At 42.6% G+C, this 14999-nt stretch overlaps 1 protein-coding gene across 5 annotated transcripts in view; it reads right to left on the minus strand.

Annotated features, from left to right (window-relative positions):
- Positions 1-5233: 5233 nt before the first annotated feature.
- LOC121718035 (NACHT, LRR and PYD domains-containing protein 12-like) overlaps positions 5234-14999 on the minus strand; it is a 1225568-nt gene continuing 1215802 nt past the window's right edge. For 4 of the 5 annotated variants that reach the window (XM_042102789.1, XM_042102788.1, XM_042102790.1 and 1 more), the window contains 9 exons: positions 14489-14544; positions 12425-14225; positions 11044-11214; positions 10248-10337; positions 9541-9711; positions 9157-9330; positions 8215-8388; positions 6757-6803; positions 5234-6368 (listed from right to left, as the gene is read on the minus strand). In XM_042102789.1, coding sequence (XP_041958723.1) covers positions 5830-6368; positions 6757-6803; positions 8215-8388; positions 9157-9330; positions 9541-9711; positions 10248-10337; positions 11044-11214; positions 12425-14225; positions 14489-14544 — 3223 coding nt within the window. In that variant the 3' untranslated portion in view covers positions 5234-5829. The remainder of the gene's footprint in view (positions 6369-6756; positions 6804-8214; positions 8389-9156; positions 9331-9540; positions 9712-10247; positions 10338-11043; positions 11215-12424; positions 14226-14488; positions 14545-14999) is intronic. The other variant, XM_042102784.1, reaches the window with a different exon arrangement.

The following is a 14999-nucleotide window of genomic DNA, read 5'->3' on the forward strand; positions in this document are numbered from 1 at the left end:
CGCCATTTAGAAGTTGCTTCAAAATAAGAGTGGAGACCGATTCCGTTTTTCAAAAGAAAAGTCCCTTAAAGGAGAATTCCGGTGTGATATTGACCTAAAGTGTATTGAAACATGATACCGAGTGTGAACTTATGTCTCATAGCCCATCTCGGCTTGTTCCCTGCACTCCAAAATCTGGCGCTAGTTAGCCGATGCTACCAACAGCTTTTTCAATAGTGGTGCTTCGGCATCGGGCTAGCCATGCAAATAAATCACTGTTTTACACCCATTTACGAGGCTCAATATATCTCCACACTTCATTGGTAAACTTCCGAGGGCCCTGACATTTAAAACGAGACATTGAGAACTTTGAAAAAGCACTGGTAGTTTACTTACAAGACGATTTATACAGACAGTATCTTCACGAAGTTTAGCGTTTGCAGCCATCTTGAATTTAGTCATGATAAGTCGAGCAACGAGTAAGAATGAACAGGTATGATAGGGATCAGATTCCAAAAATAATTCAGTGGAAATGCATGGATTCCAGTTTCTTCCAGTAGCAGCAACTGGAATCCATGCATTTCCACTGAATTATTTTTGGAATCTGATCCCTTATCATACCTGTTCATTCTTACTCGTTGCTTGACTTATTGTGACTAAATTCAAGATGGCTGCCAACGCTAAACTTCGTGAAGATACTGTCTGTATAAATCGTCTTGTAAGTAAACTACCAGTGCTTTTTCAAAGTTCTCAATGTCTCGTTTTAAATGTCAGGGCCCTCGGAAGTCTACCAATGAAGTGTGGAGATACATTAAGCCTCGTAAATGGGTGTAAAACAGTGATTTATTTGCATGGCTAGCCCGATGCCGAAGCACCACTATTGAAAAAGCTGTTGGTAGCATCGGCTAACTAGCGCCAGATTTTGGAGTGCAGGGGACAAGCCGAGATGGGCTATGAGACATACGTTCACACTCGGTATCATGTTTCAATACACTTTAGGTCAATATCACACCGGAATTCTCCTTTAAAGGACACCTTTCTTTTAAAAAAACACAGCCATTTTTTTTAAATGAAAATGAGTGCAGATGAGATAGACTGGCTCTACCTGTCCGCCAGTAGGCCTATCATTTTGTATGGGGTGGATAGGTATTTTTGCACATTCTGATTCTAAAATCTTAAAATCCGTTTGAAAGAATGAATGGGGTTTTGGAACATTTTGACTTGAGTGGGAATCCAGCCCTAGTATAAATGTAGACATAATGTCAACAGTATTATCTCAGACATTCATAAGCCAGCCAGACCCCTGATGGAGAGGGCAGACTTTGTGCTGCGGCCTATGTGAGTGCGGTGAGCAGACATCCCAAGTCTCCCGGAAGTTCCGGGAGTCTCCCGCATATTGATAGCGGCTCCCTGACGCCCGCAAATTAGATAAAATCTCCCGGAATCTAGAGTGAGCGATCAAGAGAGCGCGCATGCGAGACCGCGTGTGCATCTGAGGGTAGCGCGCACACGAGGGGAGAGAGAGAGAGGGGTGGTGCGTGTGTGTCTGAGCGCATCCAAGACAGAGAGCATCCTGATTGGCCTGTTTCGCTAAATCAACCAATCAGTTTTCAGTGTAGGTGGGCTTTTATGTCTTTTCTCCCGAACTTAAAGGGGTGGTTCAGGATTTTGGACATAGGACCTCTTTTCAAGTAAGCAAGTGTGATATTTATCAGTGGAGACCGTTTTCAACACGTTTCATCCAGTCCTTCTAATTGCAGAGTTCGCAGGTGCTAGGCTAGCGCAAGTCAACGGTATGTGCTAGCCTGCCACTAAAAACAGTCTTACCCACTCCAAAGTACACCCAAGGCAAATAAATTATAACGCCAGACTATCGATGTAAATGTCTGTATTGATAGTTTTATTTCTAACATTATTCTATCCTTGCATTTCAACGATCGCATTACATTTTGAGGGACTAGTGTCTTAGCAGCGGCGGAATTATACTTGCTCCAGTTAGTAGTACTGCACCAAAAAGTAAACAGTAAAGCGCACTCCAATGGGGATACCTAGTAGTAGCCTTGGTAATATCAGTCCGCCGCTGAGATGCAAAATGACTACTACCAACTTCAGGGAACAAAGTATAACTATTGCAACGCGATGCGAGGGTAGTTGTATTTCTTACACTATTCTATCAACACAGACATTTACATCGATTGTCTGGAATTTGCCTCGAGTGTCCTTTGGAGTAGGTAAGACTGTTTTTAGTGGCAGGCTAGCACATACCGTTGACTTGCGCTAGCCTAGCACCTGCGAACTCTGCAATTAGAACGACTGGATGAAACGTGTTGAAAACGGTCTCCACTGATAAATATCACACTTGCTTACTTGGAAATGAGGTCTTATGTCCAAAATCCTGAACCACCCCTTTAATTAATCAGTTCAGTAGAAACAGGAGCGTCATGGTAGAGTCAGTGCCTCAAAAAAAGGAAAATGTAAGACCCATTTCAAAGTGTAGGCTACCCTTGTCTCATAAGAGTAAAACATAATGATGGACCTAGTCTTGCACGCTGCACTGTTTGTAAACAGTGACTTTAGCATTGCCCATAGCGGGTTAAATGATTGCAAAAGACATGTTGAGGTGAGTTTAACAAGTGTCAATTCATGTGCATATTATTCAGGCCTATAGCCTACTAGATGGCTAGTTGCCAAGGCTACATGAAAAGACCAAACTACCAAAATCTACATATTTTATTTTCACAATTTCTATCTATAGGTCTTACTTATTTGTTGTACTGACATTATTGTATAGGCTAAAGGCTCTTCGTGATGCCTCCCTGAAATGACTTTTTGCAAGTTGGGATGTCTGGGTGAGTGACCATAGTGCTGTGGATTGGAGAATATTGTGACCTATGCAGCCTAAGGCCTGGACTGGGGTACTCCGTACCGATTGGGTAGTAATGGATTACATGTTATCTGGATTACAAAAATCAAGGACTATAATCAACCCAGATTACAAGATTATAGTTACATTGTTTTGGATTACTTGATTGTTTTATCATGCAACTTTCTGATAGCCTAGCTATTGTTTTAATTTGACAAGCAGCCCATTCAATTGTCCATGAGAAGTCATTATCATCCAATTGTCTGTGTAGTTTCTTGACAAAAAAGAGGTTCAAATCAAAACCCAAGATGGAGGAGCCGTCGATGTCGACTGATAGACCCGTTCCAGTTGGGAAAAATGCTTTCAGTACTTGGCAATATTGCCACAACTTTGAATTAAAGACAGTGGAAAATAAGATAGTGTATGTCATGTGCAAGTTGTGTAAAAAGTAATCCAAAAGTATCAGACGTTATGTTACGCTGCAAAACGGTAGGCCTACACAAAAGCACAAAATGGCAGATATTGTATGGGTGGCAAGCAAGGGCGTAGGTTTGGTCTGAGCTTTGGTGGGGACACTAAAAAAAAAGGAAAAGCCACTCAACTCTTTCACCAGCCACTATAGATATATAAAATGATTAAAATGTGCTACTGTCCAACTTGATCTATACTGTGTAGCACATAATCTGATTTTAATATGTATACATATGTATGCTATATTTAACATTTATTTTCTATTTGGTCTGTTATGAAATCATGCATTGACCCATTTAAGCACAGCTCAGTTTTAAGACACTTAAATACATGCATGCTAGCATTTTGTGAAAAGAATCATTAAGGCTACATTGACTCTTAACCATAGCTGCCTGTAGCCTATTCTCTGATTCTAATATTTACAGATATCTAGACGATGTAAGCAAAGCTCAGTTTTAAGAAATGCTTAAAGCCGAAATGTTGAATTTTTCTACAATTTATTTCAAAACCGGATTACTCTGGAACAGCTAACTATGCACGGGAATGCATTACACCCTTTGTGTTCGGTAAGGTCTGCTGTTTATTCTGATATATGGGTTGTCATGTGTTGCGTGAAGAGTGTGTAGGCCTACGATATTCCACCGAGACTAATGGATGTGGAGATGGGCACAGAGAATAATTATTAAATCTCTTGAAGTAAATGTTTCTCGCGAACTGTTTATCACAGCAAATAGTGGCTATAGCACCGTTTAAAAGCTGAGAAAAGGCTCTTTCATGTGACACGTGTGATGAGTAGCCTACTCGAGGAGTTCAACAGATAAGAATGGATGAATTTGGACGCACTTCATATGCCTTGTAGTGAAGTGAAGCTGATCCGCAGCGCAGGAGACTGCGGCTCACTGGTAGTTATTATAGGCAATTTCAAATCAGCGCGATTTACCCTTATAGGCTACTGCACATTACACAATCTGTACGAGATGATCCACAGCAAAGTGAGAAAGTATTTAACTCTTTGTAGCGCATGTGAGCGCTCCCCCCCCCCCCCCCCCCCCCCCCCCATTTCAACCTGAATATTGGTGGGGACATTTCAGTCGTAATCTGACATTGGTGTGGACCATAGACTGGTGTGGACACGTCCTTCGGTCCCCACGCAAATCTACGCCCCTGGTGGCAAGTGCTGTCATCACTTGCCAATATTACACATTTCTGAGGTGGACTGCCAAGATTGAGGAGATTATCCACATCAAAAGCATCTTCAAATAGCATCAGGATCTGAATCTACAGTGTGAATCTTGGCATTCAGCCACTCACTACATCATTAGCATAGAAACAAAACAAATCTTGATCTTTCAACATAGCTGTATGCTGTCCCCACAGTGGCACACGTTGCCTTTTCTGTCCTTTTTTATTGCACCCAAGATGAACCCCAACGGCCTCAACAAGGTAAAAGTGTGTCCTACCACATTGCACTGAACCCAAAACCTGTATTGTGCTAATCCATGTTCTATCTAATTAGATGCAACTGTTCTCTTCATGGTCCACTTTTTTGTAAAGTTACTTTCTGGAAACTGCTGTATATTACCACTAGAGAGCAATATAAGTCACCATACTTCTTTGAATAGAAGGGGAAACAAAACATGATGTAGGCTATGTTAAATTTTAACTGAAAGCATTTCTCTCAATTAAAGTGGTTTCCGTCATTGATGTACAACCACTAACCTTTTTTTGGTTCAGAAAAGGCACACATCATGTTATGGAAGGAATGGCTGTTTATTAAATGGAACTCCACTGGAACAGGTGTCAGGATTGAGCTGCATATGACATTTAGGTAGGTTAGGAAAATGAATGAACTCGTCACACATTTATTCGGTCAAAAACGGTTCTCCACGGGGGTGCATGTACAGTCCAATAAGAGAAAGGTCAAAATGGTCTCCACATTTTATTGCTTTTTTGAAGACATTTTTGGTGTGTGTGTGTGTGTGTGTGTGTGTGTGATTCTAAGCATGATGCTCAGGTGCTGGAGATGTGTTCGCATTAGAGGGTCAGCCCTTCTCTGCTCTCTGGGCTTGAGCGAGTTCCTCAACAACTTACCAACACACTGGATGAGAGTACTAGCATGTGCTGGGGGTTGCTGGAGGCTCATCTCTACCATTATCATTATCACCATCATCATTATCATCTGTAGTTACTTAGTGGAGGCCCTGCTGTGCAGAGTGGAGTCTCCTCAGGACTTCAGTCAGGGTTGCAGACTTGGGGGAATGTCCTACTCCTGCATCTGCAGAAGCTGTGCAGTGGCGTGAGGTCCAGGTGTCTTACCCAGGGGCCCGGAGACTGTAGCCTCAGGTGGCTTGTGGTCAGACAGAACTCTTGATGCAAAGGCTGATGCTACGCAGTGGTAACAAGACAAGAAACACAGATAGAGAGAGACCCCCCCCCCCCCACACACACACACACACACACACACAGGAACGTGTAAACAGGAGTGTGTGGCTCTCCTCTCCTGCAGGATTAGGAAGTCATGTGATCTGGCACAGGGACACTGAGGAGTCATAATATCCAAACCTAAACCCAGGATAGAGGGGCTCAGTGAATGTGGAGTGGAACGTGTGCAGGTGGGTGAGTGTGTTAGAGGAGACGCTGTAGAAGGACAGAGTGCCTGCTGGCCAGTCCAGGTACACTCCTACTCTGCTGGAGCGGGAGGAGGGGTCAGGTATGGCAGTCTTCTTATTATTGTGCCAGGCAGAGTAACTGTTACCAGAGTACCTCAGTCTCCAGGACGTGTCATTATGTCCAAACCCACAGTCATCACCCCTCCCTTTTCTCTGGATGCTTTTATAGGCCACTGCTACTTCTGCCCCATCGCCACTCCACTCAGCCTCCCAGTAGCAGCGTCCAGACTGACCCTCTCTACACAGCACCTGATAACAGTAGTCAAATCTCTCTGGGTGGTCAGGATACGGCTGCTCCTCCCTCACATATATCACCTTTCTGTTCCCCTCAGAGAGAGAGATAATTCTGTGTGCTGTGTTTGGGTCCAGTGTGAGCTCACAGGCATCTGCAGAGAAGAGAGAGGAGCAAACATCCTCATCAGAATGGGATATGAAAGGGCACACACACACACACACACACACACACACACACACACACACACACACAAGACAAGGGAAGGAACACACATACATACACATGAAGAAACAAACACTAACACACAACTCTGCATGAACATGGAGCTCATGAACTTGCCCCCAGAGTGTAGCACTGTAGCTTCCTGGCAGCTCTAGGGGTTGGCTGCAGCAACTCGATCTTTGTAAAACCTGTTGTTTTTGTTTTTTGTTTTTTTTTCCGCACTGATAGTACTCAGTGACCTCAGAGATCTATGTGGAAAATTGCTGTAATTCTCCTTTAATGGTCGATCGTTTTTCAGGAAAAGTAAAATAACTCACATTTTTTCAGTCCTGGTTTAATCCTGCACTCTCCTCCATGGTCATACCTTAAGAGGGACAGAGGAAAATACAACTTACTGTGAACTGAGACAGTAATAATACTACAGAGTCTGTATATCAACTCATCAATATTTCTCTAGATTTACTTCTATGTAAAGCAAAGTGAAAGTAAAGTGACTGGGATTTATTGTGTTAGTGTGTATTTATCCAAAAGCGACACAGACTCTAATCGAACCCAGTTCTGCCAGATTGTGTCCCGCCAACAATCTTGCGGTGTTTGTCTCCCGTCAATAAGGATTTCAAAAGCTGCTGTGAAAAGGATGGGAGGAATTGAACAGCCTATTGTAATCCCCAGTCTTCCCCAGGCTTCCTGTGTCTTATAGCAAATGCTGAGGCTGCCAAATTACTGTAGCTGGATACCAGGTTCTGGATCCAAGTTGGTATATGGAAGAACTCAAGGACAAAGCTGATTAGCTGGTGGGGAAACTGAGCCATTTTCTAGATCCAGCCAAACTACATGGAGGTCTGCCTTTACATGTTTAGCTGTCTGAGGCCCTTATCTTGCACCTGGCACAAGGTGGTGCAAAGCGCAACGCAAAGCTTGTTCGATGGTGTTTTAAGCCCCCTCTGTCGACTTCAAGGCACCTACAGTAACCCTAACCTGAACCTTAATCCTAACCCTTGCCTAATCCAGGTGCCTTCCATGCAGCGCTGCCTGGAAGACAATGTTGGGGGCTTAAAACACCGCAAAACTTATTCTTATCTTACACCCTGTCAGTGGCGGATTTCTTTCTACTTATTAAATCTTGCGCCCAGGGGTGTGGTAATTAGGAACATAAGGTGTGATCTGGCGCATAATCCAAAAATCGCTATTTTACACCCTCTAAAAAGCATTACGCCACTGACCAAGAAAAACATGGTCTATAGTGAAAGGCGCATATAAAGCAGAGCTGAAGATGCACTGTCACGAGATGTAAGCAGCAACTCCTCTGCAGGATAAATATCCTTAGGATTTTTATTCAGTCATTCGAACATTACTGGGGTAAATGTTGTTTTTTTTCAGGCTATGTTTTCGATGGTTCAAAGGATGTTACCCCCAAAGCACACCCATGACTGATTAAGAAACATAAGAACAACCTTTTTGCACCAAGCGCCCAACGTTTGATCAGATAATCACGCCATTAAATCAGTGAATATGGACTGGCCACGCCTTTAACGTCTATAAACTTCACGCCTCTGACCATCCGTTTCTGATCGCCAAGAGAGAGCCCTAAATCTGCTACCAGATCATGGTTGAGTGGAGGAAACAGTACTTAAAGGGCCACAACATGCCCAGTTTAGTATGTGTGATTGAATTATCTATAAACATGAGAGAATATCCAGCCTCCACACTAAAGGCTCTCGAACACAGGACAAATGGATGAACAGCTCCACTAGAAAGATGTAATACACACTCACCTGAAAGTCTCAAGCTTACAGTTGGGATCATCCAGTCTGTGTGTGAGCTCTCTGACACCCGAGTCTCCTGGGTAATTGTAGCTCAGATCCAGCTGTTTCAGGTAGGAAGGGTTTGATTTGAGGGCAGAGGACAAGAGAAAAGAGCCCTCATGTGTGATGAGACAACCAGAGAGTCTGAAACACGAGATGTTTTTTTCTCATTATAAATGGAGGACATTGCATTGAAGGTACAGTATACAAGCCATTTGCAAATTCAGTCAGTTTGACTAAAAATCCCCAACAATTTGTCATTCATGTACAGATCATTATTAACAATATTCACAAACTTTTCAAACAGGTACACTGGCACATTGGGTCAGTACTACACTGCCTGGCCAAAAAAAAACGTCACACACACTAATATTTCATTGGACTGCCTTTAGCTTTGATTACGGCACACATTCGCTGTGGCATCGTTTCCACAAGTTTCTGCAATGTCACGACATTTATTTCCATCCAGTGTTGCATTGATTTTTTGCCAAGATCTTGTATTGATGATGGGAGATTTGGACCACTGCGCAGTTTTCTCCAGCACATCTCAAAGATTCTCAATGGGGTTAAGGTCTGGACTCTGTGGTGGCCAGTCCATGTGTGAAAATGATGTCTCATGCTCCCTGAACCACTCGTTCACAATTTGAGCCCGATGAATCCTGGCATTGTCATCATGGATCATATTGATGGAATAGCCTGGTCATTCAGTATATTTAGATACTCAGCTGACCTCATTCTTTGGGCACATACAGTAATGTTGCTGAATCTAGACCTGACAACCCCAGATGCCCCTGCCCCTGATGCACTGCCCCCACAGGGAGGCTTTGTCTTACCTATTTGCTTAGTTAAATCCTGGTGGTGACCTTTTTTTGGCCAGGCAGTGTATATTACATTACACTCCTTATTACTGACCTCAGTGTCTCCAGCTTGCATTGTGGTTCTCTTAGTCCCACACAAAGCAGCTCCACTCCTTCATCCTGCAGGTCATTGTCACTCATGTCCAGTTCTCTCAGATGGGAAGCTGCACTTTGCAGTACAGATGCCATCATTCCACAGCTTGCTTTAGAGAGGTGGCACAGATCGAGCCTGTTTCAAATGAGAGTGGAAGGTCAGTCTTTGAACACTGGACATATTTCTATTGTTCTGAGATGGGAAGGTCTCCCTTGCAGCACTGCTGACATCATTTCACAGCTTGTTTTCGAAAGCTGCTACTGACTCTGTCTGTTTTAACACATACGGTAACTGATTCCAAAGATACAGGCAGCCAACAGTGCCACAATATTTGTGCACACAAACCTTAAACTCGTCAGTATACAGTTGGGGCTACTAAGTCCCGCAGTGAGACAATGAAATCCAGACTCGTTCAGGTCATTGTGACTCAGGTCCAGTTCCTTTAGAGAGATTGCGGACTGCAAAGCAGGGGCTGCAACTTTACAGGATTTCTTTGTGAGTTTAGAACCAGCAAGTCTGCATAGAGTGAGAGGTCAAGAGACAGAGAATAAAATATGGCATGGTAGCATGAATACAAACAAATAGTACACTGTTTAAAATGTTATAGGACAAATTATTGGATAAATTAGAGGACAAGAGAAGAACCATTGTAGGATTAAAACAAAAATCAACATAACAAACAAAGAAGGAACAAAGTACTGTATTCACATGTCGACTTTTTGCCGCGGAAAAGGCAGGATATGTGTAGACAACTGCCATATTGGCTTTATAAACAAACCCCATGCATGGAGGATTTTTTGAGTGTTGTGTCTCCTCATTAGAAAGTCTCTGGAAATAGCTACTATTTCCTTATAGGTGTCACAATCAAAAAGTCTGATGGGATGGGACTCTGGGGAAAGACATACTTTTCAAAACTCTTTCCAAATCCTCTCAAAATATATTACCAGCCAAGACAAGCACACAGTTTCAGTAAGATGTGAACCACAATGAGGTGCAAAGCATGAGCCCATGTCTGACACATACAGTACGTCATAAGAAAGTTCAGCACAAACCTTAAAGTCTGCAGTTTACAGTTAGGGCTACTTAGTCCGGCAGCAAGAAGCTGAGCTCCAGACTCCTCTGTTAGCTTACAACCAACAAGTCTGCATAGAGTGAGAGGTAAACAGACTGATAATAGATCATGGCATGGTAACATTAAATAATAATTAAAAAATACACATGTTTAAAATATTATAAGACAAATAATAATATATATATATATTTTTTAAAGTTCAGTTCAGTTCAGTTAACTTTATTGTCCCAAAGGGAAACTTGTCTCGTAAAAAACACTGTTTAAATATTATAAGACAAATTATGGGACAAATCATATTACAAGAAAACAAGCAAATTACAAGATACATTTTAGGACATAGGAAAGCAAAACATACAATAAAAAGAAATAATGTGCATGATGGTCCATTTGTGCTTGGCAGAATTTGTGAGATACTGGCTAGTTTTTGGAAAATGTTTGTGTTATTTAAGGATAGCCATGATTTATTATCATATAATTGTGTGTGCCCTTTTTAAATAGTAATGATCACTGAAATCACCCAAATAGCCCTGATAAAAAGTTTACATAGCCTTGAATGTTTGACCTTAAAGGCCTACACACAAGGCCGGTGAATGGGGAAATGTACACAGCAAGTGGAATGACAGGACTATCTTGTACAACAGCCTGTACTGTTATGTGTGACATAAAGGTCTAGTGACAAGTAAACAAAATCAAATCATTTTGGCGGGGTTAAGTTTGTGCTGGCTTCCCAGGCTAGGCATCTATATGTTTTGTGAACTGCTTACAATATTACTGACCTAAGGGTCTCCAGGCTGCAGTTTGGACTCTGTAAAGCAGACAGCAGCTTTTCTCCTGACATCTGCAGGTCATTCTGACTGAGGTCCAGCTCTCGTAAGGAGGAGTTTGCATACTGCAGAACTGACGCCACAATCTCACAAGACGTCTCCATTAGCTTACAGCCAGCAAGTCTACAAGAAAGTGAAGGGAAGACAAAAAACTGAAGTTTGGGGGAATTTATGGGATGTCTGCATTTAAAACCTTCATTTACAAGAAAGATTTGATTGCTACACTTCTGAAACGATTTGGTCATAACAGCTGATGAGGAGGGAAAACGCCTTCTCCCCTCTGAATGGTAAAGTGACACACCCACTCCGGTTAAAAAACAACTATTTTCTGGTTCAAGTTCCGAACCAAAGTGCCTGTTTGGTCGAAATGCTCCGACCGGTTCAAATGTTGGTTCGCGAACGGGAATGGAGCTGGTTCTTTGTCGGTGGAAAAAGGCTAAGTGTGCACCTTTAAAGTGGCACTAAAGAAGATTTGCTCCCGGGGGTCCCCTTACAGTTGAAAAGCACAATAATAAATTAACTCATTAATATAATAAACGTGCGTCTTTGTAACAAACAATAAACATCACTAGGACATGACAGAGGGACACAGTCTGAAGAAAGAGAGCTCTGAATTCCTGTAATTCTATTCTAAATCTATTTCTACTCTACAGTCTAGCAGCCCTTTTCCATTTTGATTTGATCTAGCAACGGTGCTACACTGGGGCTATGACCATGGGGGCTCAAGAACAGGCCCCCAGAGTGTAGCACTGTAGCTGCCTGGTAGCTCTGCCAGGGGCAGCCATGGCCTACTGGTTAGCACTTCGGACCGGTAACCGGAAGGTTGCTGGTTCGAACCCCGACCTGTAGGCACGGCTGAAGTGCCCTTGAACAAGGCACCTAACCCCTCACTGCTCCCCGAGCGCTGCTGTTGTTGCAGGCAGCTCACTGCGCCGGGATTAGTGTGTCCTTCACCTCACTGTGTGTACACTGCGTGCTGTGTGTGTTTCACTAATTCACGGATTGGGACAAATGCAGAGACCAAATTTCCCTCACGGGATCAAAAGAGTATGTATACTTATACTTATACTCTAGCTGTTGGTTGTAGCAACTTGAGCTGGGTATAACCAATTGTTTCCGTACCGACAGCACTTGGTGACCTCAAGAAACAGAGATCTATGTGAAATATTGATGGAATACTCCTTTAAGGTAAAAAAAACCCTTTAGGTCTGCTTTAAATAGTATCATGCAACCTGTAAAAGCTCCTTATAAAGTTACCTCTATGACAACAGGATTACACTTACAACAATTCAGCCATTCATTCAGACATTTTTTCATGTAGAACTTAACTCACAGAGCCTTTCTGCAACATCTCATGGCTGGAAACAGTCTCTTGGCACGTTCTGGAGAGGTTTTGTACTTGTTCAGGTCAAACTCATCCAGCACTGTATCAGACATCAGAAGCACATGAACCAAGGCTGAACAGTGAACCAGTGAGAGCTGCTTCACGGCACCTTTCTCTTCCTTCAGGAAAGCCTGGATTTCATCTTGAACAGAAGAGTCATGCATTTCCACCAGGCAGTGGAACAGATTTATCCACCTCTCAGGGGAGATATTTGGTCTCTGCATCAACTTCAGGTTATTAATTGTTTTCTCCACACACTCTGGGCTGCTGTGTGTGTAGGTCAAGATGCCAAGTAAAAGTCTCTGATTTGACACCAGAGAAATGCCATGAAGGAAACGAACAAACAAATCAAGGTGTCCATTTTTGCTTTCCAACGCTTTGTTCACTGCATTCTTCAGCAGCTCATCTAGAGGTACATTGGGCAAAGACCTGGACTTTTTGCTAAGAAATGGTTTCAGGACCTCCATGTTCTTACTCATGTAGGAGGCAAACAAATGAAGTGCAGCAAGAAACTCCTGGATGCTCAGATGCACAAAGCAGTAGACATTCTTCTGGTGAAACACACATTCTTCCCTGAAGATCTCAGTGCACATGCCGGAGAACATTGAAGCTTCACTGACATCAATACCACACTCTCTAAGGTCTTCCTCGTAGAACATGAGATTGCCATTCTCCAGATGCTTGAAAGCCAGCTCTGCCAGTTTCAATATGACACCCTTGTGGGATTCCAGGAGCCCCTGTCTATCTGTCTCATGTTCCTCTTGATATTTCTGGTTCTTCCTGGTGGTCTGGATGAGCAAGAAGTGTATGAACATCTCAGTCAGAGTTTTAGGGGCTTCCTTCCCATCATCCTGTTGCAGTATTTGCTGAAGGACAGTGGCTGAGATCCAACAGAAGACTGGCATGTGGCACATAATGTGAAGACTCCTGGATGCCTTAATGTGCGAGATGATTCTGTTGGCTTGATTCTGGTCACTGATCCTCTTCCTGAAGTACTCTTCCTTCTGTGGGTCATTGAACCCTCGTACTTCTGTCACCTGACTGATGCACTGAGAAGGGATCTGACTGGCTGCCGCTGGTCGGGAGGTTATCCAGATGAGAGCAGAGGGAAGCAGAATTCCATGAATGAGGCTCGTCATCAGGACATCCACTGATGATGTTTGTGTCACATCAGACAGTTTCTTGTTTCCTTGGAAATTCAGCGCAAGTCGACTCTCATCCAGACCATCAAAGATGAATACAATGTGGCAGTCTTTGTATTCATCATCCTGTAGCTCCCTAAGCTCAGGGTGGAAGTCAAGCAGGAGCCAGTGAAGACTGTACTGATCATGTTTGACCAAATTCAGCTCACGGAACGGAAGCACAAACATGAAATCTACATCCTGGTTAGCTCTCTCCTCTGCCCAGTCAAGGATGAACTTCTGCACAGAGACAGTTTTTCCAATGCCAGCAATCCCCTTGGTCATCACAGTTCTGATGTGTCTCTCCTGTCCAGGTAAGGGCTTGAAGATATCATTGCAGTTGATTGGAGTGTCTTCTGTAGATTGTGGCCTGGATGCTGACTCTACCTGCCAAACCTCATGTTCATTGTTCACCCCTTCACTCTCTCCCTCTGTTATGTAGAGCTCTGTGTAGATCTTGTTCAGGAGTGTTTGAGTCCTTGACCTTATGATGCCTTCACATATGCTCTCAAACTTCTTCTTCATACTGTCTTTATGGGTCATCAGCACTCTGGTCAAGACATGGTTATCTGTTTGGAATAATAATAATAATAATAAAAAACAGTTTAATACAGGTGGTGTGTGTCTGATTGGCAGCGAACAAACAAACAGACACATACATACATAACAATAATTAAACAGACATCAGTACTGCACACAGCTGACTGGTCATTTAGTCCAGAATAGCAACAATGAAAAAACTGGTCCCTGGGTCCAGTTCTTGGGAACACTCCCTTAAGAACAATTGTTCTGAAATAAATATTTGAAGACTTCCGACTTCCGTATAACATACCTGTTAATTCAGCCCTGTTGACTGGAGCATGCTCAGTTAAATTGTTCCGCCCAACACTGGAGACAAAGAGTACTAATATGGTAAATGCACTGAACCAATAACAGTACACACACACACACACACACACATATAATATATCCAACTTCAATCCAAACATTGAAGTACATCAATAAAGTTTTGTATAATAAAGTGGAATGACAGGAAAAAAGCATTTAACACACTAAGAAAAAAGTTAGAAAGTAATTATACCTCTCCATGTGTGCAAATTAATATTAGCTGGTTTATAGTAATTTATTGTGCATTAGTTAGAATTGTGTATAAGCCGCAGGACAGTGTTTTAGGCAAGTTAAAAAAAAACAAAAAAACATATTAATACCATATTAACTGCCCCCGTGTATTAACCTCATAGCTGAAGAAATTTAGCAAAATCAATGTATAAGCCGCGGGTAATAGTTGGGAAATTACGGTAGTAAAAATTGATGCGCTATAAAAAAGTGTTTTTCGTTACCAT

The sequence above is a fragment of the Alosa sapidissima genome, chromosome 9 (assembly GCF_018492685.1).
Source record: "Alosa sapidissima isolate fAloSap1 chromosome 9, fAloSap1.pri, whole genome shotgun sequence".
Taxonomy (NCBI): domain Eukaryota; kingdom Metazoa; phylum Chordata; class Actinopteri; order Clupeiformes; family Clupeidae; genus Alosa; species Alosa sapidissima.